Raw genomic sequence first — 22,146 nt, 5'->3', positions numbered from 1 at the left:
ATTTTTTCTTTTTATAAAGAATGCAGGGATGTATGAGTAAATTGTTACTGTAGCCACCTGGCTTGCTTTCTTTTGTCTTATTCTTAAGAACAAGTCCATGAAAAGAAATACTTAGCATGTATTTAAAAGTTCCTGATGGTTATTTTAAGAATTTTTTAAAAAGTGTTTTCCAGTCAATGAGATTAATGAAAAACTTACCCTTTTGTACCTTGTTACACTGATCAAATATTTGTTAAACTTAGGCATTTTCTTCTGAAAAAATTGACATTTTAGGAAAATAATAATTTGTCTTTGTTCATAAAATGGAAAGAAACATTTTGGCTGGACTATCTATATATATTAAAATAAAAATAATATTTAATAATTAAGACATTAATAATTTTATGCTTTTTGGGGGTGATTCTGTATTATCCCCAATCTCTCTAAATCAGTAGTATTTATTTTCCGTTGTATGGGTAATAGACTATACTTTCATGTTATATGATAAACCTAATCTGCTGATACTGTACTTCTATTTTGGAAATCGTGTTTTTCTGTTGATAGAGTAATTGGTGACTGAAGGAAATTTCTGGACTTCAGAAATTTGCTGCTAATGTAAAATGTAGTCTGTCTACAGACTGAAACTTGTTTTTTCATCTTCTGGAATGTTGAATGGATACTAGTTTGGAAGTGCTATACCTTTAGAACTGTAATGATCACAGTGCATAATTGCACGCATCTCTTCTTGAAAGCACATTTTTAATGTTCTACTAATTGCTATGTGAGAATTCTGAAACTCTTGGATCTATAGAAAAGCTGTCATTTTCAATATCTGTGTTCCACCACTTATTGCTCTTTCATTCTGTGTCTCATTTTGTAAGTTTCATGACAGCCAAAATTTATACTTCTTGAAAATGGTCTTTGTGCATTTTTGTGTGTTTAACAAAGCCCTTATTTAAAGTAATGATCACTAAATATTTACTGTCTGATTCATGCATATAGCTCTGTTATATTATCTCTTAACCCTACTTATATTTTTTCCTTAAATAAAATCTTTCTTACTTTCTCTTTTATCCATGGTTACCATTTTTTTTTTTTGGTGGGGGGACAGGAAAGTAGGATTTACTGGTGGGCACAGGTAAGGAGGGGACAGCGCCAGGGCTCTCATGAGTTCAGGGCCCATCATTCGTCCAGGGAGCCACAATTAGGGATGTATTTGACCCACAGCCATCTGGGATGAGCTGTGTTTTTGAATTCGTCCATATTAAACTTAGTAAATCCCCCCTTCTTGGAGAGGTGGATCTTTTAGAAGCCAGGAAACTTGAGCTTGCTTCTCAATAGGGCCTCAATCACAAGCCCCTTGTTCTGCAGCTTGACATTATGACTTAGCCAATGTGGACCCTAGCCTCTGTGCCCTGGGCTTTCCGAAGGTGCCCTGCATCCCTGTCTGGAGCTTATCAGCTCCAGTATAGGACAGCATGGTGCAAGGGATGGAGCCCCACTCAGATGTGAAAACCATCTTTGCCACAGCTTTTCATCATGTACTTATTGGCACAAATATGGGTAGCCCTCAGGGCCTCAGAGTAGAGCTGCTCATACTCATCTGACACTATGGCTGCAGAGTGGGCGTGGTGCAGTTGTTTTTGTGATTCCTCGAAACTTCATCCTGTGTCTTATGCGTCTCATTGTCCTGTGTCTAAAAGTTTACCAAATCCTACTGATTTATTAAGGTCCTTAAGAGTAAATTAACTGAAGTATTACTCCCTCTTCATAAAATGAGCTCCTTGCTTCTTGTTTATGACTTTTTTTTTTGCCCACACCTTGTGGCATGTGGAACTTTCCCAACCAAGGATTGAACCTGTGCCCCCTGCAGTGCAAGTGTGGAGTCTTTAAGGCCCACCATAGAAGCCCTCATTTATGATTTTCTGTTTTTTCAGAATAATCTTTATCAGTTTTATCACACACTCAAGTTCAGTTTTTCTTCACAATTTTAGTATATATATCCTGAACAACATTATGTAGCAGATTTAGTTTGGGGCTTTTAAAGAACTTGGGTTCTACTTATGGTTGTTAGTGGGGAAAGAATGGGAGGAAGGGATAGTTAGGGAGTTTGGGATCCATATGTACACACTGCTATATTTAAAATGAAAAACCAACAAGGGTCTACTGAACAGCACAGGGACCTCTGCTCAGTGTTATGTGACAGCCTGGAGAGGAGGGGCGTTTAGGGGAGAATGGATACATGTATGTGTATGGCTGAGTCACTCTGCTGTCTACCAGAAACTAGCACAACATTGTTAATTGGCTATACTCCAGTATAAAACAAAAAGTTAAAAAAAGAAAAAACAAACTTATGTTCCAGACAGAAGAGCAATTTCTTCAAGTGAAGTGGAAGTGAGAATATTTTCCAAGGTTGTTGTGAAGTTACATGACAGTATGTCTGCAATATGACTATTGTGTAAAGTAGATTAGATGCTTAGTAAAATGTAAGTTATTACCATTTTTAGGATTATCTCAAAGTAGGACTCGTACTTTTTCTCTCCATGGCCGAATTCTTTATCAAAATGAAAGTGTTTTAATTTAAGTAAAATATTTTTAAAGGAAAACGTTCTAAAGAACAGAAAATGAGAATCATCATTTTCCCTCCATTCCCAAACCCAGTACAGAGATAACCGCAGATGGACACATAAATGTGTGTGCACTATCCAGTAACTTTTCTTTTTTATTTCTTTGGGATTAATAATTTAAAATTCCAGGGGGACAGCAATTATATCTTACAGTGATGTTTAATGTCATGTTCTGTGCATAATAGCTTCTTAGTAGATGCTAGCTAATTGTTTTTTTAAAAGGATTGCTGAATATTTTTGTTTGTACAAAATATACAGTCAAAATACAGTCAATATACAGTCAAAAGCTATTTCTCTGTGTAAGGCTAAAAGATTGTCAGAAGCTAAGCATTGTACAGTATGACTCAATTAGGAGTAAGACATTTAATTGAAAATATACTACTAGCCACAATTATATGATTTGTGCATATAGACAGATAAGTCACAAGTCTAAGCTGGATTTATTTTTGGTAATGGTCTGGGTGTTATGAATGCCTTGTAGTTTAAGAAAGTCTAATCTTCTATTAATAAGTGGGTATTGAAGAAGGATTCAGCAGGAAGTAAACTTATTAAGAAAACATAACCTTGTGAAACTTAACATTTGTAGCTGAACTTGGTGACTATGACCTTGCTGAGCACAGTCCTGAACTTGTGTCTGAGTTCCGGTTTGTGCCTATTCAGACAGAAGAGATGGAGCTCGCTATATTTGAGAAATGGAAAGAATACAGGTACTTTAACATCACCACAACAGTGATTTCACATTTGTTTTCTTCTGTTTCTCTTACTTAGCATAGAATTCATTGTATATTTATAATCATCTTAAAATTTATTATTTTTTACATTTCAGAGGTCAGACCCCAGCACAAGCTGAAACCAATTATCTGAATAAAGCCAAGTGGTTAGAAATGTATGGGGTTGATATGCATGTGGTTAAGGTAAGCACTGTGATGTGATGCTTTTTAAGAAAGTTATTCCTTCAAGACTCAAGGTAACTATGGAATCTCTTAGTATGAAGGAGAGTGTATAATTTGCAGGGGCTCTACTGGGTACTTTGGATGTGTGGTTATGAAGATTGAGAATAAATACTGAATGATGAGAGTCTCACACAAAAACTTGTTATAAGAAAGAAGACAGCCAAAATTTCCAAAAAGGTGTCTGTGGTTTTAAGTTGTCACTGTTGTTTTCTTTTTTTAAGTTTTTGAATCACTTTTTTTTCTTTCACTTCATATTCATATCATCTTTTATCATGTAAGCTTGAGTAGGCTCTGTAAAAATGAAAATAATTTAGAAAAGTTGAAGATTTGTAGCTTGAGGGGACTTTGATGCAAGCTGATGATTTTGATGAGGCAAGCTGTGCCTGCGTACATACTAAGTCGATTCAGTCACGTCTGACTCTTTGTGACCCTATTGACTTTTAGCTTGAGGGATCCTCTGTCCATAGGATTCTCCAAGCAAGAATACTGGAGTGGGTTGCCATGCTCTTCTGCATTGATAAGCTCTAGTCTAGTATAACTTACAGAGTGATAAGTTATTTCTAGTTTTAAAAGCTCAATTTTCCCAGAAATGCAGTTTTTTTTCAAAATCTGTGACTAGATTTGGGAAGACTCTGGAAAACTTTCTTCTGTGTGGCAGTATCACTACCTGTATGTCTTCCAGTGAACACATACGTTAAAACTATAGTATCTCAATGAACTAAATCTGGATGAGTTTTCCTAAGAATGTTATTTTGGATGTTTTAATTGTTGAAAGCACCTTCCACATTAATATTAGCCTGTATGTAATTAATATAATTCAGTATGAAAAGAAAAACAGTCCTTTGAAAATGTGAACCCTGCTTTATACAGATAAAGCTAACACATATTGCTCCCCTGAAATTAGGCCAGAGATGGGAATGACTACAGCTTGGGACTGACCCCAACAGGAGTCCTTGTTTTTGAAGGAGAGACCAAAATTGGCTTATTTTTTTGGTAAGCAGAGTTAATGTCAAAGATAATTACTGTTGTTTTGTTTTTTTAAATGAATAAAAACACTTATATGAAGTTAGAACATAAAATAGAATTTGGACATAGTTCTGACAAGCTTGTAAGTGAATTGCAACTCTCTCCTGTTATCCTCCTATTTATCTATAATCCTGCTTCTCCAAGCCAGTGTTTAAAACTCTTAATTGCATTTTCTGTTAGTTTCAACATATGCCAAAATACGTACTTAACATAAATATTTTCTAGTTCTGTGTGTTAACTGTTCACATGGACACTCTCCCTGTCATGTGGTTATGTGGCTGTTTGTGTTTCTTGTTCCACAGTCCTTTTACTCCCTGCTCCTCACTGTATGCTGTGCTGTGCTTAGTCACTTAGTCATGTCTGACTCTTTGCGACCCCATGGACTGTAGCTTGCCACGCTTCTCTGTCCACGGGGATGTAGCCCCATGGACTGTAGCCCACTGGGCTCCTCTGTCCAGGCAAGAACACTGGAGTGGGTTGCCATGCCCTCCTCCAGGGGATCTTCCCAAGCCAGGGATTGAACCCGGCTCTGCCACCGATTCTTTACCGCCTGAGCCACCAGGGAAGCCCAAGAATACTGGAGTGGGTAGCCTATCCTTTCTCCAGGAGAGCTTCCTGACCCAGGAATCAAACCTGGGTCTCCTGCATTGCAGGCAGATTCTTCACCAGCTGAACTACCAGGAAATCCCACCCCTCACTGTATAGGAAGGAAATGCTAATGCTTTTATCCTTCTTTGGAGCTATGCTTCTCTTTCTGAGTCCCAACTTCTGTCATCCATATGTTTCAATTATATTTGCATATTACTTTTACATCAAGGGTAGATATTACTTGGATTTCATACCATGATTAAGTTCTTCAGGTTTTGTTTGATTGTTTCTAAAAGCTGAAAATCAGAAAATAGTGTTTATATTATAATGTCTTTGTGGAACTGGTGTGAAGCTTAGTAGTAAACTGGGGTTATATGCAGGGGCTGAAGAGGGCTCTTGTATAATGTACTGGTTCATCTGTTCCTCTGTTGTTTCCTGCTTCATAGCACGTCAGGACCCTTCACTTGAAGTCTGCCAGTGCCAAACTCAAATTCTTAAATACCCAGTTGCTTTAAATATAGGCTAGCAAGTAATAGTTTTAGCCTTTCAGAGCCTGCGTGGTTTGCATGTCTCATTGCAAACTGCACTTCACATCTGTTAGCTGGCTATAGATAAGCAAATCCTGTATCTGTAAGAGCCCCCACACTTCTACTGCCCTTTGGAGCTCTGTGGCTCAGAGGCCTCTCCTGGTAGACACAGAAGCCCCCTCCGTGGTCCGCCTCCTTCCTCAGGGTTTCCTTACCCTCTTTTATCCTGCATGGGGGCCTGGGCTGCCTTCTTGGGAAGGTCTGCAGTGTGAAAGGATACTTCTCAGTAGAGCTCATCATGTGATACTGTTGTCTTTGCTCCTGTCTTTTTCTTGATCAGCTCTGAAATCCTTGAACTCAACTGGGAGTATGTTTCCTTTGTTATCCTAGAGCCTTAGCCTTTAGTCATCCCACACATCCCTTTAAGTGACCTGCCTTTGTCTTCTCCAGTTCAGTCCAGTCGCTCAGTCGTGTCCGACTATTTGCGACCCCATGGACTGCAGCACTCCAGGCCTCCCTGTCCATCACCAACTCCCAGAGTTCACTCAGACTCATGTCCATTGAGTCCGTGATGCCATCCAACCATCTTATCTTCTGTTGTCCCCTTCTCCTCCCGTCTTCAATCTTTCCCAGCATCTTAAATTATTTCAAATTCTCCAGGGTTTCCTGAGATGGCTGTTTTCCAGTTGTAATTGTTGACTCTTCCAAGCTGCTCTCTGTCTTGGGACTTCTTTTTCCTGTTTCCTCAGTTATGAATCTATGTTGTCTTCCACATTTTCCTTTCTTTGCTTTTGTTTTTCTGATATATATCCTTAGGTGATGCTTAAGAAAAGACTATTAGAGGTAAATTATTTGAATCCTTGGATGCCTTAAAATTATTTAGTCTTCTCTTATGCTTTCTTGATAATTGGGCTGAGAATGGACTTTTAGATGTAAAATTATTTTACCTTAAAAAGTTGAAGATAGTATTTCATTTGTTTTTGCATCGCCTAGAGGTTCCTTGGGAGATTTGAATGTAACACCTATTTATAATTGTCCCTTGATGGGCTGTGTATCTCCCTAGTTCTTTATGTGTTAACTCTCTGACCTTTCTAGCCTGCCCTGGGGCAGATGGAACATTCTTATGGCCCGAGAAACTCCAGGTCGAGAGATAAGGAGAGCATCTTGTGTACTACCTCATAAAAATCTGTTGAATTAATACACCACATAAAACACGAGAGCACCTGCCACTTACTCGGCATTGTGTAAGAATTTGTTACACCTAAGTGCCAGATTCTCCTATTACATTTCTTTACTCCTTGTTTTAGTACAGGTCTTGTAAATAAGATCTATTGTGCAATTCTATTTTATGTAAGATATATTTAAAAATTGATGAGAGTCATGTTGTTTTCACACTCACAGTTCATAGAAGCACAGAGATAAGTTCAGTGGATTGCTTAGGATTTGTGGGAGATGAAGTTGGAAAGTAGGCCATAAAGTGAGGTTTAAATTTTTTTTTTTTTTAAATTACAGATGTCTTTGACCATAAAGTGGCTATAGAAAAGAGTTGAAAATCAGTAATCTGGGTTTTTTTAATGCCTTTTAGAAATCTTTTATCTTTTTTCTTGTGTCCAGTTCCTGTGCTGCTATAACATTATTAGCCTTGGAAAATTTCTTCTACCATAGGAACTTGTGACTATATATGATATATATATATATATTTTTTTTTTTTTCTTCATTTCATTTTTTCCTTAACATTTTTAATGTCTTAAATATATGCAGCATAAGTTTTGCCAAAGGTATTGCTTTTTAAATTTTTTTCTGTTATCTTAACTATTTTTTAGATTGGAGATGTTTTCGCTGAGCATTTCAGGTTATGTTTACCCTTTTACCAGCTTTCAATTCAGAAGTTAGATGATCAATGCACTTGAAGTAACAGCAAATTTTTTAAACTTTGAGAACATTTATTTGAAATCTGGCTGTTATTCTCATATTGTTATAGGCCCAAGATAACCAGATTGGATTTTAAGAAGAATAAACTAACGTTGGTGGTTGTAGAAGATGATGATCAGGTAGGAATTATATTGTATTACATATTTAACAGTGACTGTGTTATATGGTAACTTAATTCTCTAAAAGGGGAAACACACTGTTCTATAGTCATAGAACAGAAACTTAGTAAAATTAATAATGTAATTCCTTGCTTTATGTCACACTGTTCTATAGTCATAGAACAGAAACTTAGTAAAATTAATAATGTAATTCCTCGCTTTATGTCACACCATCTTCAAACTGTAGTTTTCTGTCTTTAAGATTAAAGATTAAATAAAAGACTGTTCTTGTTCCTTTGTTGATGAGTGTGTATCTCAAGTGTATAAAAAATTATATCTAAATGGCCTTGTGCCTTTAGTTCATGATCAAAAAAGATTAATCAAAAAGATGTACCTAATATTTTTTAATAAAGCCTTCTATACTAAGGATAATCTGTTTTTCAGTTAAATCTAGTTCCTAATTGATAAACTCATAACAACATGAATGAATCTCAAATGAATTATGCTAAGGGTAAGTAGTCTGATTAAAAGATTATGACTATATGATTCCATTCTGTGACAGTCTAGGAAAGGCAGCCCTTACAGGAATAGGGAATCACTCACTGATCCTTTGGGACTGGGTGTGTGAGGAGGCTTGACTGCAAAGAAACAGCACAAGAAATTTGGGGGTTGAGAGAACTATTCTGTATCCTGATTTTGGTGATGGTTGCATGACTCTGTACATTTTCAAAAACCACGGAATTGTGAGTAATTTTATTTCATGCCAAGTAATAACATTGGAAATATATAGACAGATATAAATAAAAGCAAACAGGTCAAATGTTAAAAAGATGTGTATGCACAGTGAAGTGTGAGTAGGGCTACTTAGCAGAACCTGAAAAAAGGAGATCCTGAAAATTAGATAAAACAATTTCAAGTTTTTGGAAAGTTTTCAGTTGTATTACTGAGATACATGCAAAGCATTACCCTGTCACACAGCTTGGAGGAATATCAGAGACAATAATCGAGCATTTAAAAAAGAAATGTCTTGATGGCACAGATGATCATTATATTATTGACAAATGAGTTGAAAATGCTTCAGAAGAGTCAGGTTTCACATCTAAAGACAATCTGATTTACAAAATATTTTCCTTTTTATTTAAGCACAGATGTGATTAAATGATATTTGTATCTAAATCTAAAGGAATCACTCAGGAAGAATAAGATACAGTTCTATATGATAAAAAATATGGTCATAGTTTAATTGGTGATACTTATTGGGCCATAACATAATTGTACATCTTAGAATTGATGAAATTTCAGATTTAATCTAACACAGTATTAACTTCTTAGATATATTTTTGAAGGTGTTTTATACATATATACAAGCAAATGTGTATATCATTTCTATGCAGAGGTTGCCACGCTTATGCACTGTTCTCCTGCTTATCCTTTTTAAACTTTATGTTCTAACTTGGAATGTTTTCTATATCAGTATGTAAAGTTGTTCTCCATTCTTATAAAAGCAAACTAAACTGCATAGTGTTCTAGTGTACGCTGCACTCTAATCAGTTACCATTAATTGACATTTATTCACTATTAACTACATATAATTTATACATTGGCAAGTATCTATAGAATAATGTCCTTGAGGGGGATTTGTGGGATTAAATGCTTATGTGCATTTGTCCTGGATGTAGAGTGATCCTACCAACTTGCATAGTTTTCAGTGTTCAGGCTTACCTCTAGGAGGGAATTAATCGCATTTGTATCTGAAAGGTTAAAAAAAAATGGAATTTCATTGTAGGTTTAAATTTTATTTCTGGTTTTGTGAGTGATACTGAACATCTTGTCATACATTTGAATTGCTTGATTTCCTTTTCTTCAAACTGTCTATTCCTTTGCCGATTTTTCTTTGGGTTATTGGCCTTTTTCTTACAGGTTTTGCCCTTTGTCACTGACATTATAAATAGTTTATCTAATAGTTGTTTGTCCTTTAACGGTTCTTATTGTGGGGTTTGTCATGTACTTTAAGACTTTTTAAGTAGGCAAATATATTCATCTTTTATGGATCCTGGGTTTTATGTCACAGAAGGCTTTTCCCTGTCTTGAGAAAGACATTTTTTCATGTTTTGTTTTTTGTTTTATTTTTTCTTTGTGTAGTTTTTGTTGATACATTTCATTGAAATATAACATACATTCAGAAAAGTGTAAGAATAAATGTACAGCTTGAGTTTTTATGTACACTTTTATGACCAGTACCAGGGTGAGAAAATAGAATTCCAGCAGAATAAGGGAATTTCCCTTGTGTGCCCCTCCAGGTCCAGTTGACCAAGGATAACCACTCACCTGACTTTTGACCTTGGTATAAATGTCCCTCACTGAGACTGTTCTCCTTGAGTCTTCCTTCTGTATTTCAGGGCTGTGATTGTGAGCTTTCAGCCCTGCTGTAGGAGGTGGCTGTAGTTGGCTCATTCCTACTGTTGTATAGTGTACAGTTACATGAATAGACCAGTATTTATCTATCCTGCTACTAATGGACATTTGAGTTTTTTTTTAGTTTTTGGCTGGTGTTAAGAGTGCTACCCTGAACCCTGGATGTGCGTGTGTTTGGCTTTTATGGAAACAGCTGGACTGTTGGCCAGTGTCTACACAAGTGAACTGCTCTCCCACCTGGAGTGTGTGAGAGTTTAATCTGCTCTTGTTTTGCTCGTGTTCAGTGTTCTTTTTCTCATTTCATCCATTCTGGTTGAGGAATCATTTTAGGGTTTTACTTGATGACAGTTTCAGTATAGCACTTACTTACATTTGTTGGATGTTTGGATATTCTTTTTTAAGAAATGCCTGTTTAAGTTTTTCATTCATTTTTCTGTTGGGTTGTGTATTTTTCATCTCACCAAGGAAGTTCTTTTTATATCTGGGTGTCACTTCTTTGTGAGATACACATGTTGTAACTAGCTTCACCTTGGTTTGCCTTTTGACTCCTTTATTAGTATCTTTTGGATAAAAAAGATTGTAATGGAATGGAATGTAGTTTATACATTTTTTCCTTTGTGACTAGTGTTATGTTTTGTGTCTTAAGTATAAGGATCTCTGCCTGTATCAAGGTTATTAAGAAACTATGGATGAAGTTTATGAAGTATTTTAAATGACAAAATATTATTAAAAAATATACTGAGAAGTATAATTGAAACTGTTAACCATTTTACTCACTTCGATTTAACATTTTTGGCATTGCTGCTTCAGATCCCTTTTAGAACTAGATAAATTAATAAAAGTATATTTTATACAGCTAACGTCTAAGCCAAAGCGTGTCCCTTTCTTCTTCATTCTTTCAGGGTATCAGTCTCATATTTTCTAACCTTTTGTAAATATAACCACATCATGACACATGGTAGAATGTTTTAGAAATCTGCATATATATGTATATTACATATATTATATACATTAAGGTGGGGTTTTTTTTTTTTTGGTAACTTGCTCATTTTACCTAAGCATCTGTAGCCATGTAGTTCTAGTTCATTCACTTTAACCTATGTATCACATTCTGCAACTTGAATCACCAGTAGTGCATTAGTTCATTTATCTTTTATTCATTTATCTATTTGTGTACTGTTTAAATAATGTTATTGTTTACTTGATTACATTTCTCATGTTTTGAACATTTAGGGTTTTATGCCAGTTTTTACTTTTATAAATGAGATTGAAGAAAATCTTGGGGTGTAAATTTTGGTTGTGAAAGTCTTCCCCTTGAGACACATTATAGCTTAGTTGTTACAAATGTAGGTGCTGGTGTCTCAATGGTGAGGTTCAAACTCTAGTTTCTTTTCTTACTAACTTTGTGATGTTGGGCTTAATTTCTTGATCCTCAGTTTTCTTATCTGTAAAATGGAGCTACTGATAGTATCTACTCATTGAGACAATTCATGTGAAATTCGTAGAAAAGTGGCTATGGATATTAACTAGTATAATTTGATTCCTGTGAGGATGGTTACTAGGACCAGGAATGTGGCCATTTTTAAGGCTGTTATGTATATTGCCATATCTTCTGTGAACCTTTTAATTATAATTATACATTCATTTATCCTGAAGTATGGCAGAGAAAGGTTCATTTAATATCTCTGAGAAATGAAATCGTGTAACTAGAGGAAACTTTAAGGAATAATTTTATATTGGCTGAGAAAATGGACAGCTTGATTTTAACTCTGCCTTTCTTTGTAGGTAGCTCTAGAGAGTATCAGAGTTTCAGGGAGAAAACCAAATGCTTTATTAGTATTTGTTCCTTGATATTGCTGTGGTTGTATTTGTAGCTGAATAACAGATGACAGGAGTATCTGAGTTAAAAATTACCTCTGTTAACATCCGTTTCTTTTTCAGGGCAAGGAGCAGGAGCATACGTTTGTCTTTAGACTGGATCATCCCAAAGCATGCAAACATTTATGGAAATGTGCTGTGGAGCATCATGCCTTCTTCCGCCTGCGAGGCCCTGTCCAAAAGAATTCTCATCGATCAGGATTTATTCGATTAGGATCACGGTTTAGATACAGGTGAATGTTTGTGGCTGTTTGCTGTATCTTTCATAATTTCATAGAGGCCAGAAAATGTAGCCCGGTTCCTCATTTGCAGATGTGAAAACTAGAGCATAGAAAGATGAATCAGTTTGCCAGAGTTTTTCTTTGGCCAAAGTAGAAGAAAAAATGGTATATGTTGTTATTGGTTGTAATGTCTTGAAAAGATAAGAGAATATTGTAATGGTGTAATGGATTCCATATCCCTCTTGATGTTTTCTTTTTTTTTAAGGAGTAATTTAACAGAATTTTTCCTGTTAAAAACAGTTTAGTTATATAAAATACTGACCATAGTCCCTGTGTTGTATGCTATATCCTTGTAGCTTGTTTATTTTATGCAAAGTAGTTTGTACCTCTTAATCCTCTACCTGTCTTTTGCCCACCTCCCTTCCCTCTCCCCACTGGTAACCACTAGTTTGTTCTCTGTGTCTGCGAGTCTGTTCCGTTCACTCGTTTACTTTTTAGATTCCATGTATAAGTACTGTCATAGAGTATCATTCTCTTTCTGACTTATTTCACTTAGCATAATACCCTTCAGGTCCACCCATGTTGCTACAAATGGCATTATTTCATTCTTCTTTATGGCTGAGTAATAGTCTATTGTGTCTTTGTACCAATACCACATCTTCCTTATCCTTTCATCTGTTGATGAACATTAATGTTTGCTTTATGTATTAATTAACCCCTAGTTTAAATCCACTTAGTAGGAGTTTTAAGTAGTCTTCATCCAGCAGCTGGATACCATGTAGAAAATGAGTATGGTGTACTAGTGGGATATTAATCTGGATAATATTTCTGGTCCCTATAAACCTGACATTCCATTGTTCTTGCATACTCCATGTTTCTTAGTCATAAGCTAGAAATGTTTTGGTTTACTCAGAGTAGCTTATTGTTGGTGAGTTTTCAGCATGTTTCAGTATGATTTAAAGAAGGAATGGATAATATCAGTAATGTGGCAAGTTGACTGTGCATGGAATTCACGTAAGAGAGCTTCTGTTTTACTTACATTAAAAGGGGGGCATTTTGGAAAAATTTAAATGTCAATAAAGATAAGTATTAAATATTAAAATAGTTTTAATATTTCTGAAAAAGTCTTCTGAAAAGCATATCACAGTTAGAGAAAGTAATGGAAAATCTTGAGTTAATTGTACATCTTGCATTGAGGAGTGTGGGTGGGAAAGAGAGGCGTTCTATAAAAGCACAGATATTTCAAACTTACTTAATATATTATTAGGTGATGTGCATAATTAGGAAAAAACAATATAACTTGTGTTGCATCTTTCACACAAGCCTGAAGAGTGAAAAGAATGGTGTGATAAAGAGAGTCATCAAGACTATTTTGATAAAGTTCAGGAGGGTTCTTTTAAGGAAAACCTCATTTTGTGTATCTGGTTACTGTAAGCCTGAAATTCTCTTGTTCCTGTTAAATGTCTCTTTTATTTTAGTGGGAAAACTGAGTATCAGACCACTAAGACCAATAAAGCAAGAAGATCAACATCCTTTGAAAGAAGGCCAAGCAAGCGGTATTCTCGACGAACTCTGCAAGTGAAAGGTGAAATGCAGCCCTGTCCTGACAGTTTATCTTGTGCTGTATTATTGACTGGAGGGAAAGATGTCTCAGTCTTCTTATCTCTGTTATATCAGGAGTACTAAAGTACTCTTATTTAAATAATTGCATTTGCTTCTGGCATAATCAGTTTTTAAAAATACAAGGGGAAAAACTGCCTATACTGTTGCTGAGGTTAAGCTTGAAGCTAGTCACAGTTCCGGAGAAGGCAGTAGCACCCTACTCCAGTACTTCTGCCTGGAAAATCCCATGGATGGAGGAGCTGGGAAGGCCGGAGTCCATGGGGTCGCTGAGGGTCAGACACGAGTGAGCAACTTCACTTTCACTTTTCACTTTCATGCATTGGAGAAGGAAATGGCAACCCACTCCAGTGTTCTTGCCTGGAGAATCCCAGAGACGGGGGAGCCTGGTGGGCTGCCGTCTATGGGGTCGCACAGAGTCGGACACGACTGAAGTGACTTAGCAGCAGCAGTCACAGTTCAGACACTGTGCTAAGTTTGTGTTCAGTTTTTGTTCTTACTCTTTTAGTTCTTCTGTAGAACAACATCTTCCCTCCCTTTTTGACTTTCAGATCTCCCTTAAGTATTTTTTAAAACATTGGTATATGATGAATAAATTTTAAGTAAAGATTATTTTGTATTGTGTTATAATACTAAAGATTCTGTTAAGTTTAATTTTTATATTTAATCATCAGTGTACATTGTACATAGACATTTCCAAATTCTTAAATGTTCCTGGTTGTTTGTTACTTTAATTATATAATACAAAGAGTGGTTTACTTTGACCAGTAAGCTAAAACTTGTGATTGTTTGAAATCAGAGTTGAATTTTTAAAAATTATTTATTTGGCAGTGCTGGGTCTTAGTTGTGGCACTTGGGTCCTCAGTCCCTGTTGCGGCATGTGAGTTCTTAGTTGCAGCATGTGGGATCTAGTTCCCTAACTAGGGCTCAAACCCAGGCCCCTGCATTGTGAACGGAGTCCCAGCCACTGGACCACCAGGGAAGTCCCCAGATTGCATTTTAAGTATGTCCAGTGTCAGAGTTATAAATAATTGCCATGATCTGATATTGGCAATATCAGTTTTTTCAGAAAACTGACTTATAGTCATATGTTTTGATGTACCTATAAATTAATATGTAGCTATAAATGAAACCGTTTCAGTTTGTTTAATATCCTTAATTACCTCATAGACTCCACTGATGATTTTTCGCTATCAGCTTATTCTGGAGGCTTGCAGATGATTCTTTTTTATTTATACTTATTTCATTGCCTTATTTAAAAATTGGAAATAATTGTCATTACTCACTTTAATGGCATGAACCCTAGAACACTTTTGTGAAATGAAGATTTTTAAATATAGTGGAAAATAGCTTACAAAGCAGTTAGGGTTTACTTTTGTAGTCACTTCCCTTGGTGGTCCAGCAGTTAAGACTCCGTGCTTCCAGTGCAGGGGGCACAGGTTCAGTCACTGGTTGAAGAACTAAGATCCTGCATGCTGTGCTGTGGGACAAAAAGTTAAAAAAAAAAAATGGTAAAGCAGTTTATCATGTTGGAGGGAAACTAATGGGATGTTTTCTTTTTTCTGTCAGCAGGTACAGGAAAACCTGAAGAACTCAGGTGGGTAATGTCTTGCTCTTTAGGGGTTGATACTAGAATGTTTTAACATTTCTGTAGTTGCTGTCATTAATGTAACAAATATTTGTTGAAGGCCCGTCAGAGTGTTTCCTTGTCCCTGAGCATGGCAGACATGGCAGGGAACAAATGAATACATAGTGCCAGGTAAAGTTGGCACAACAAAAATAAAGCTATTTAAAGAAAAAGAGTGGGTTGGTTAGTTGTGCTGTTCATATTGAGAATGACATACATTTGTTATTGGTGTGTGACTGAGGATATGCAGATGAATACACTGTCACCCTTGCTCTCAGGGAGCTCGAAGAACAAAGGTTGATTTGTAGATAAGCAGTTCATTTTACTCCTGGGGTAAATCCCACTTGGTCATGGTGTATAGTCTTTCTTTATGTTATATGTTGCTGGATTTGGTTCACTAGTTTTGTTGTGGATTTGTGTGTCTGTATCATCAAAGACACTGGTCTGTAGTTTTCTTGTACTGTCTTTATCTGGGTGGTTCTGGCTTCATAGAATGAGTTGGGGAATATTTCCTTCTAATTTTAGGGCAGAATTTGTAAAGAATTCTTTAAATATATGGTAGAATTCACCATTAAAACCATCTGGCCTGGGCTTTATTTATGTCACATTTTAAAATTTCCAGTTCAGTTTCTTGTTGTAGATATATTCATATTTAATTTTTATCTTGAATCAGTTTAGGAGTTTGTGTTTTTCCGGAATTTTTCCATTTTACCTAAATAATCTAATTTATGGCATACAGTTGTTCATATTTTTCTCTTTTCCATTTTATTTTTGTAAGCTTTGTGGTGATGTCCCCTCATTCAGGACTCCCAGGTGGCACAGTGGTAAAGAACCTGCCTGCTAATGCAGGAGACGCAAGAGACACGGGTTTAATTCCTGGGTGGGGAAGATCTCCTGGAGGAGGAAATGGCAACCTACTCCAGGATTCTTGCCTGAAAAATCCCATGGACAGAAGAGCCTGGCGAGCTACAGTCCATGGGGTCAAAAAGAGCTGAACACGACTGAATGACTGAGCACACACACCCCTCATTAATTTCTGATTTCAGTTCTTTGAGTTTCTTTTTCCCTTGATCACTCTAGATAAAGGTTTCTCAGTTTTGTTGGCCTGTTTGAAGAACCAGCTTTTGGTTTCATTTGGTTTCAGCCAGCTTTTGGTTTTGCTCTATATCCTATTTTGTTAACTTTCTCTCTGGTATATTATTTCATTCCTTCTGCTTGCTTTTTATTTAGTTTTCTTTTTCTGGTGTCTTTAGGTGGAATATCAGTTTATTGGGATTTGAGATCTTTATTGTTTTAATATAACATTTATAGCTGTGAATTTCTCTCCAAGCACTGCTTTAATCATATTTCATAAGTTTTGTTTTGTTGTATTTTCATTTTTATTCCTTCAAATTATTTTCTGATTTCTCTTGTGATAGCTTCTTTGGCCTATTGACTGCTCGGGAGTATCTTGCTTAACATACACATTTGTATGTTAAATTTTCCTCTCTCTCTATTTTGTTCCATTGTGGTTATAGAATGTACTTCACATGATTTTGATCCCTTTACAGTTGTAAAGCCTATTTTATGGCCCAGCATGTAGTTTATCTTGGAAAATGGTTCATGTATGTGTACTTGAGAATACTGTTTATTCTGCTGTTGAGTGTCATGTCCTGTAGATATGTTAGGTCTACTTGATTGTTACTGTTGTTCACTTCCATTTCATCATTGATCTTGGGCTAGTCCTATCCTTTATGAAATGTGGACTGTTAAAGTCTCCAGTTAGTTGTCTGGTTCTTTCTTTGTGCTTCATGTATTTGGAACTTCCTGTGAGGTGCATATGTTGTTTATGATTATTTTATTCTTCCTCTCTTTTTCTAGTAACTGTTTTGTATTAAAGTCTACTTAGTCAGATAAAAGTGTGGTCAGTCCAGTTCCCTTCTGGTTGCTTTTCCATGGCTTAGCTGTTTTTATCAAATTTGGAAAATTTTTACTTATTATTTCTCACATTTTTTCCCCTGCTCTTTCTCCTCTCCTTCCAGGACTCCCATTACATGCATGTTGCTCTCCTGATGGGACCTGCAGACCTCCGAGTCTGTTCATGTTCCCTCATTCTTTTTCTTTCTGTCCCTCAGACTAGATCATCTCATTTGACCTACCTTCAAGCTACTGGTTCTCTTGTCTGCTAAAATCTGCTGTGTGTTCCTCTAGTGAACTTTTTGTTCCAGTTACGGTACATTTCAACTCCAGAATTTTCTTTTTTTTAAAGATAATTTCTCTGTTTAAAATACTCTTTATTTGTGAACACAGTGTTGTCATACTTTTATTTTTTCACATGTGGTTTCTTTACTTCTCAGGTATATTTAAAATAGCTGATTTACATTCTGGATGCAGGGAGCAAATTGTCTTCTTGGCCTCACCCACCTGGAGTAAGGCCCCCACAGCACTGAACACAGGAGAACCAGGAGGAGAGAAAACTGAGTTTCAGATTCCAGACTCAGCTTTCAGACTGAGTAGATTGTCTTGAATAAATGTCTCCATTTGATGTATTCTTTTAATGATTTTTTTAAAAACAATTTCACCAGCCAAATGTTTGTTTTGCTGGGAAGAGGATTTGCCCCGTCTTCAGACCATGATTCTTGAAGTCCTGCTTCTGATGACTCAGTTAGTAGTAGTAGTGTAGTTTCATGTAATGCTTCTCAACCATTGGTGTGAAGCAGAGCCTCCTGGAATGCCTGGTAAACTATCAGATTCAAGACATACAAATCTAGTTTCGTTCTCATTTAAAAAAAAAAAAAAAATTGTATAATCTCCTGTGCAGCAGATGTATAACTAGAGCTCCTTCAGAAGGAGTTGTTTTGGGTGCTGAGTAGGATTGGTCTCACCTTGCGATGTCGTATTCAGTTTTGTTTTCATTTAGAAAGCCAGTAAAGCCAGGCTATGATTAGTGACTCATCACAGAAGCACTCTGCTTTTTGAGTAAGGATTCCTCTAAAGTTCCTTTAGCTGTCAGTAAGCTGTTAACAATAAATAAATCAGTAGAGTAAGGAGAAAGGTGAGAGATTTTGTCTACTGTAAGTTTTTGAGAGTGAAAGTCTTAAGTTGCTGAGTCGTGTCTGGCTCTTTGCAGTCCCATGGACTGTATCTCACCAGGCTCCTCTGTCCATGGGATTTTCCAGTCAAGAGTACTGGAGTGGGTTGCCATTTCCTTCTCCAGGGATCTTCCCAACCCAAGGATTGAACTCAAGTCTCCTTCATTGCAGGCAGATGCATTACCATCTGAGCCACCAGAGAAGCCCTGTGAATTTTTAGTTAGGTAAAAACATTTTCTGTGTTTTCTGAGCTATGCACTTTAGTTTTTCTTGGGTTTATTTTTAGGCTATGCTTTTAAGAATGGTGGAGAAATGTTAAGAGGTGTTCCGTGTAAAGTATTTTGTCTTTTGTTTGTTTAATTAATCATGTTTTGCTTCCCTGAAAAACAGGCTGGGACAGAATATTAGAACTTAAAGTGAAGAGGTTCTTGCAGAAATGTAAAAGAAAGCGTTCAAGCAGTGATATGTAGTTGAAAAATTAACTTATTTTATTTGCAGGAGTTTGTCCTCCTTTTAATTTTTCTGAAATACATATTTCTGACCAAAAAGTGAATATGACTATATAGTCTCTTTTCTAGAATTGAGATTGGTTTAACCTTAGTTAAATTTTACTGTGTCTTCCTGAACAATGCTTTTGGCTCTGGAAAACAGAGCAAAAATGGGGTATTTAAGCAGATACTTTATTACTTTTTAATTAGAATAAATTTTTAGGAATGAAATGTAGAGGAGGGCCACTCTCCTGAAAGTTACTGAGCTCTGCTCCTGACAGTGCTTGAGAGACCCTGAGCTGGGACTGGCAGGAATGCCCTTTCATTCCTGCCCTTGGGTTTCTGTTTGCATGAGCAGCTTCTCCAGTGAACCATGGAAAACAGTACTGTTTGAAAAAGCACAACTATTTGACCTGAAAAACTGTGCTTGTTTGAATAACAGGTTTTTAAATTGGCTGAGGTTAGTTTCTAACTACTCCCTCATGGGTCTTGACAATGTAAACTATCTTAGGAAGAGGTGACATTTTAAAGGACAGTTCACATTTCATTTATTAGTACTTCTTGCACAGACTTAGTGAACAGACTTGAAGACAGAAAAGAGGAAAAGAAGAAATGGTGTAAGAAGTGATACATAGAGAAGGCATTAGAGCAAAACATTTCTTTAAAAAGGAGCTGCATTGGGTCAGTAACGAAAAGTAATCTGTTACTTTCATACTAGCGGAGTGATGAGAAAACAGTGCTTCCTGTCTTCCATGTTGTTCTAAAATAGGGAGTGAGAGTCCTGTATCACTTATTATAAGTGCTTTTTTTTTCTCTCATGGTATTTCTTCATCTTTTACCTATCACCTACTGGAGTTATTCCCAGTTCAAAGAAAAGCTTCAGAGTGTAACCAAAGGGCCACAGAGTAATGTGTCATTTCTGAACCATACAGATTGAGTGGGTTTTCATTAACGTGGAGATTTAAGAGTTCCTTAATATAATACAGTGTGTTTTGGGAATTACAGCAAGATTAGTAAAAGAAATTCTGCCTGACAGGTGTTTTGTTTCCCAGTGGCTCTGGCAACAGATTCTACACTAAACATATATATTTTAAAAGATTTAATTTGTTTGTTTGTTTAGTTGTATTTGTCACTGTTCTTTGTGCTTTGCTAAGAGCTCCATGCAAATAAGGAAACTGCAGTTCAGAGAGCAAAGCTAGTGGTGCTGTTTTGATTTGAATCCAGGCAGTAGAGGTGCTTGTTCTGCTGACTTGACTTGTAATAGAGCTGTGGTTAGTAAAATATGAGATATAAAATGGTTACTCTTCCTCCCCCAGCCTTTTAGCAAGGCCTTTTCATCTTGAGTTCTTTCTTAATTGGTTGTCTTTCATCATCATTTACTTATGTTTTGTTCTCCCTCTCTGAGAAGGCTCCTGGATCCTGTATTCAGAGTTTATTTTGTGTTTGTGAAGCTTTGCCCATTTCCTGTTGCTGGCATGACATCCTGGCTGGGTATGGTATTCTTTGAGGATTGCCATGGAGAACTCTGTGCTAGCCTGATACTGGCAGTGATGTGCTTTTACATCTCCTTAAACTCTTCTCTGAAGTGTTTCCTTGTTCTTGAAGGTCAGCAGTATAACAATAAGGAACTGAATGTATTTAATTCTACATTTCATCTCCTTGGAATACAATGTTCTTGTTAAATCTATAGATTATTTTTCTCACTTTCAGAGAAGTTTTTTTTTTTTTTTTTTAATGACACTGAATATATTTTCAGTTACCTTAGCTGAATTCCTTTTCTCGGGATACTAGTTATGCTCATTTTAGAAGGTCTGAAGTCAGTAAACTCTTTTATTTACTTTACTCTGTTGTGTTAGTATCTCATCTTTGGGTTCTTGTTGAATGTTTGTTCTTTTTTTTGCCAGCTTTGAGGTTTGTTTCTGTTTATTATGTTGTATTATATGCTGAGTTTTTTTAAGTGCTTTTTTGGGGGTAGTGGGAAGGGAATGAGCACAGTCTAAACTAAAGATTTAAATGCATACTTACAAATCATTTGGAGGAGAAGGGTGTATAGAGAAGCTTCTAAGTTTATAGTAAGGTCTATTGAGTTATAAAATGCTGAATGACCTTGGAAAATCTTTAGAGGGTAGGAATATACAGAAGAAGTGACAGGTAAGTTTGTGTGGGTGTTTGTACTTAATGCCTTAAGGAATCATTTGTGCAGCTGTCTTTATTTTGTTGTCTTTGACAGATGTTGTCCAGTGAATAAACAAGATTAATAGTGACGTATATATCTAAAGCACAAGTAGAATACAGGTATATGGGAATATCATATGAGCAGAAAAGTGTTTGCCAGTAAAAGCAGATGTATTCTGGACATCGTCCATTCTTAATTTTGGGTGCTCATGGTAATTTTTTTCTTTATTTTTTTTTTCCCCCATTACAGTGTTCACAACAATGTTTCAGCTCAGAGTAATGGTTCCCAACAGGTAAGAGAGTATTAAGCTTCTAAAACACCAGAACACTATCAATATGATAAACAATAGTATTATTAATTCAGTTTTCATACTGGTGTAACCTCAGAAAAATTTTGTGCATTTTCTTTTTATCTGTAAAATGGCTCAACAGTATGAGACCTGTTACTTTATTCTCTTAAGATGTTAGAAAAGGTTTTAATGTTATAATAAAACATTTTCTGACCTTGTAAATCCTGTAAAATGAAAAAATACCAATATTCAGTTAGATGATTATCTGTCCCAAAGGTGGTATATAACTTTCAAGCATTTGTTTATTGCTATGTTTATTACTGTTGTATCTGCTCACTGTGTAGCTAGTATTTCATGTTAATATTCTACTTACTGGTGAAGAGATCTTTTATAATTTTTGTCCAAAGGCTTGGGGTGTGAGGTCCACTGTGCCTGTGATTCCTCCTGGTCCTGTGGTAGTGGAGGTCGAGAATCTTCCAAAGAGTCCTGGAGCAGACCAGCATGACAAGAAATGGTTCGTTTATTCATTAAACCAAAATAAAGTGTTGCTTGCCTAAGGGTGTTCTGAATCCCCAGCCATAATCTTAGACTACTTGAAATATGATTGAAAGCAAATTATTCATATTTGTAA

At 36.2% G+C, this 22,146-nt stretch overlaps 1 protein-coding gene across 14 annotated transcripts in view; it reads left to right on the top strand.

Moving 5' to 3' along the window:
• EPB41L5 (erythrocyte membrane protein band 4.1 like 5) overlaps window positions 1-22,146 on the top strand; it is a 167,482-nt gene that overhangs the window by 57,086 nt on the left and 88,250 nt on the right. For 9 of the 14 annotated variants that reach the window (XM_086349564.1, XM_086349563.1, XM_086349598.1 and 6 more), the window contains 9 exons: window positions 3,193-3,313; window positions 3,433-3,520; window positions 4,464-4,552; window positions 7,682-7,751; window positions 12,087-12,256; window positions 13,723-13,829; window positions 15,434-15,461; window positions 21,476-21,518; window positions 21,923-22,029. In XM_086349564.1, the coding sequence (XP_086205690.1) occupies window positions 3,193-3,313; window positions 3,433-3,520; window positions 4,464-4,552; window positions 7,682-7,751; window positions 12,087-12,256; window positions 13,723-13,829; window positions 15,434-15,461; window positions 21,476-21,518; window positions 21,923-22,029 (823 nt within the window). The remainder of the gene's footprint in view (window positions 1-3,192; window positions 3,314-3,432; window positions 3,521-4,463; window positions 4,553-7,681; window positions 7,752-12,086; window positions 12,257-13,722; window positions 13,830-15,433; window positions 15,462-21,475; window positions 21,519-21,922; window positions 22,030-22,146) is intronic. The other 5 variants (XM_086349565.1, XM_086349580.1, XM_086349566.1 and 2 more) reach the window with 1 other exon arrangement.

Source organism: Bos grunniens, chromosome 2 (assembly GCF_055505025.1).
Source record: "Bos grunniens cultivar Pamir isolate PY7600 chromosome 2, Bosgru_T2T1.0, whole genome shotgun sequence".
Classification (NCBI taxonomy): domain Eukaryota; kingdom Metazoa; phylum Chordata; class Mammalia; order Artiodactyla; family Bovidae; genus Bos; species Bos grunniens.
The sequence above is the reverse complement of the archived record's forward strand: the minus strand, read 5'-3'. Positions and strand labels throughout refer to the sequence as shown.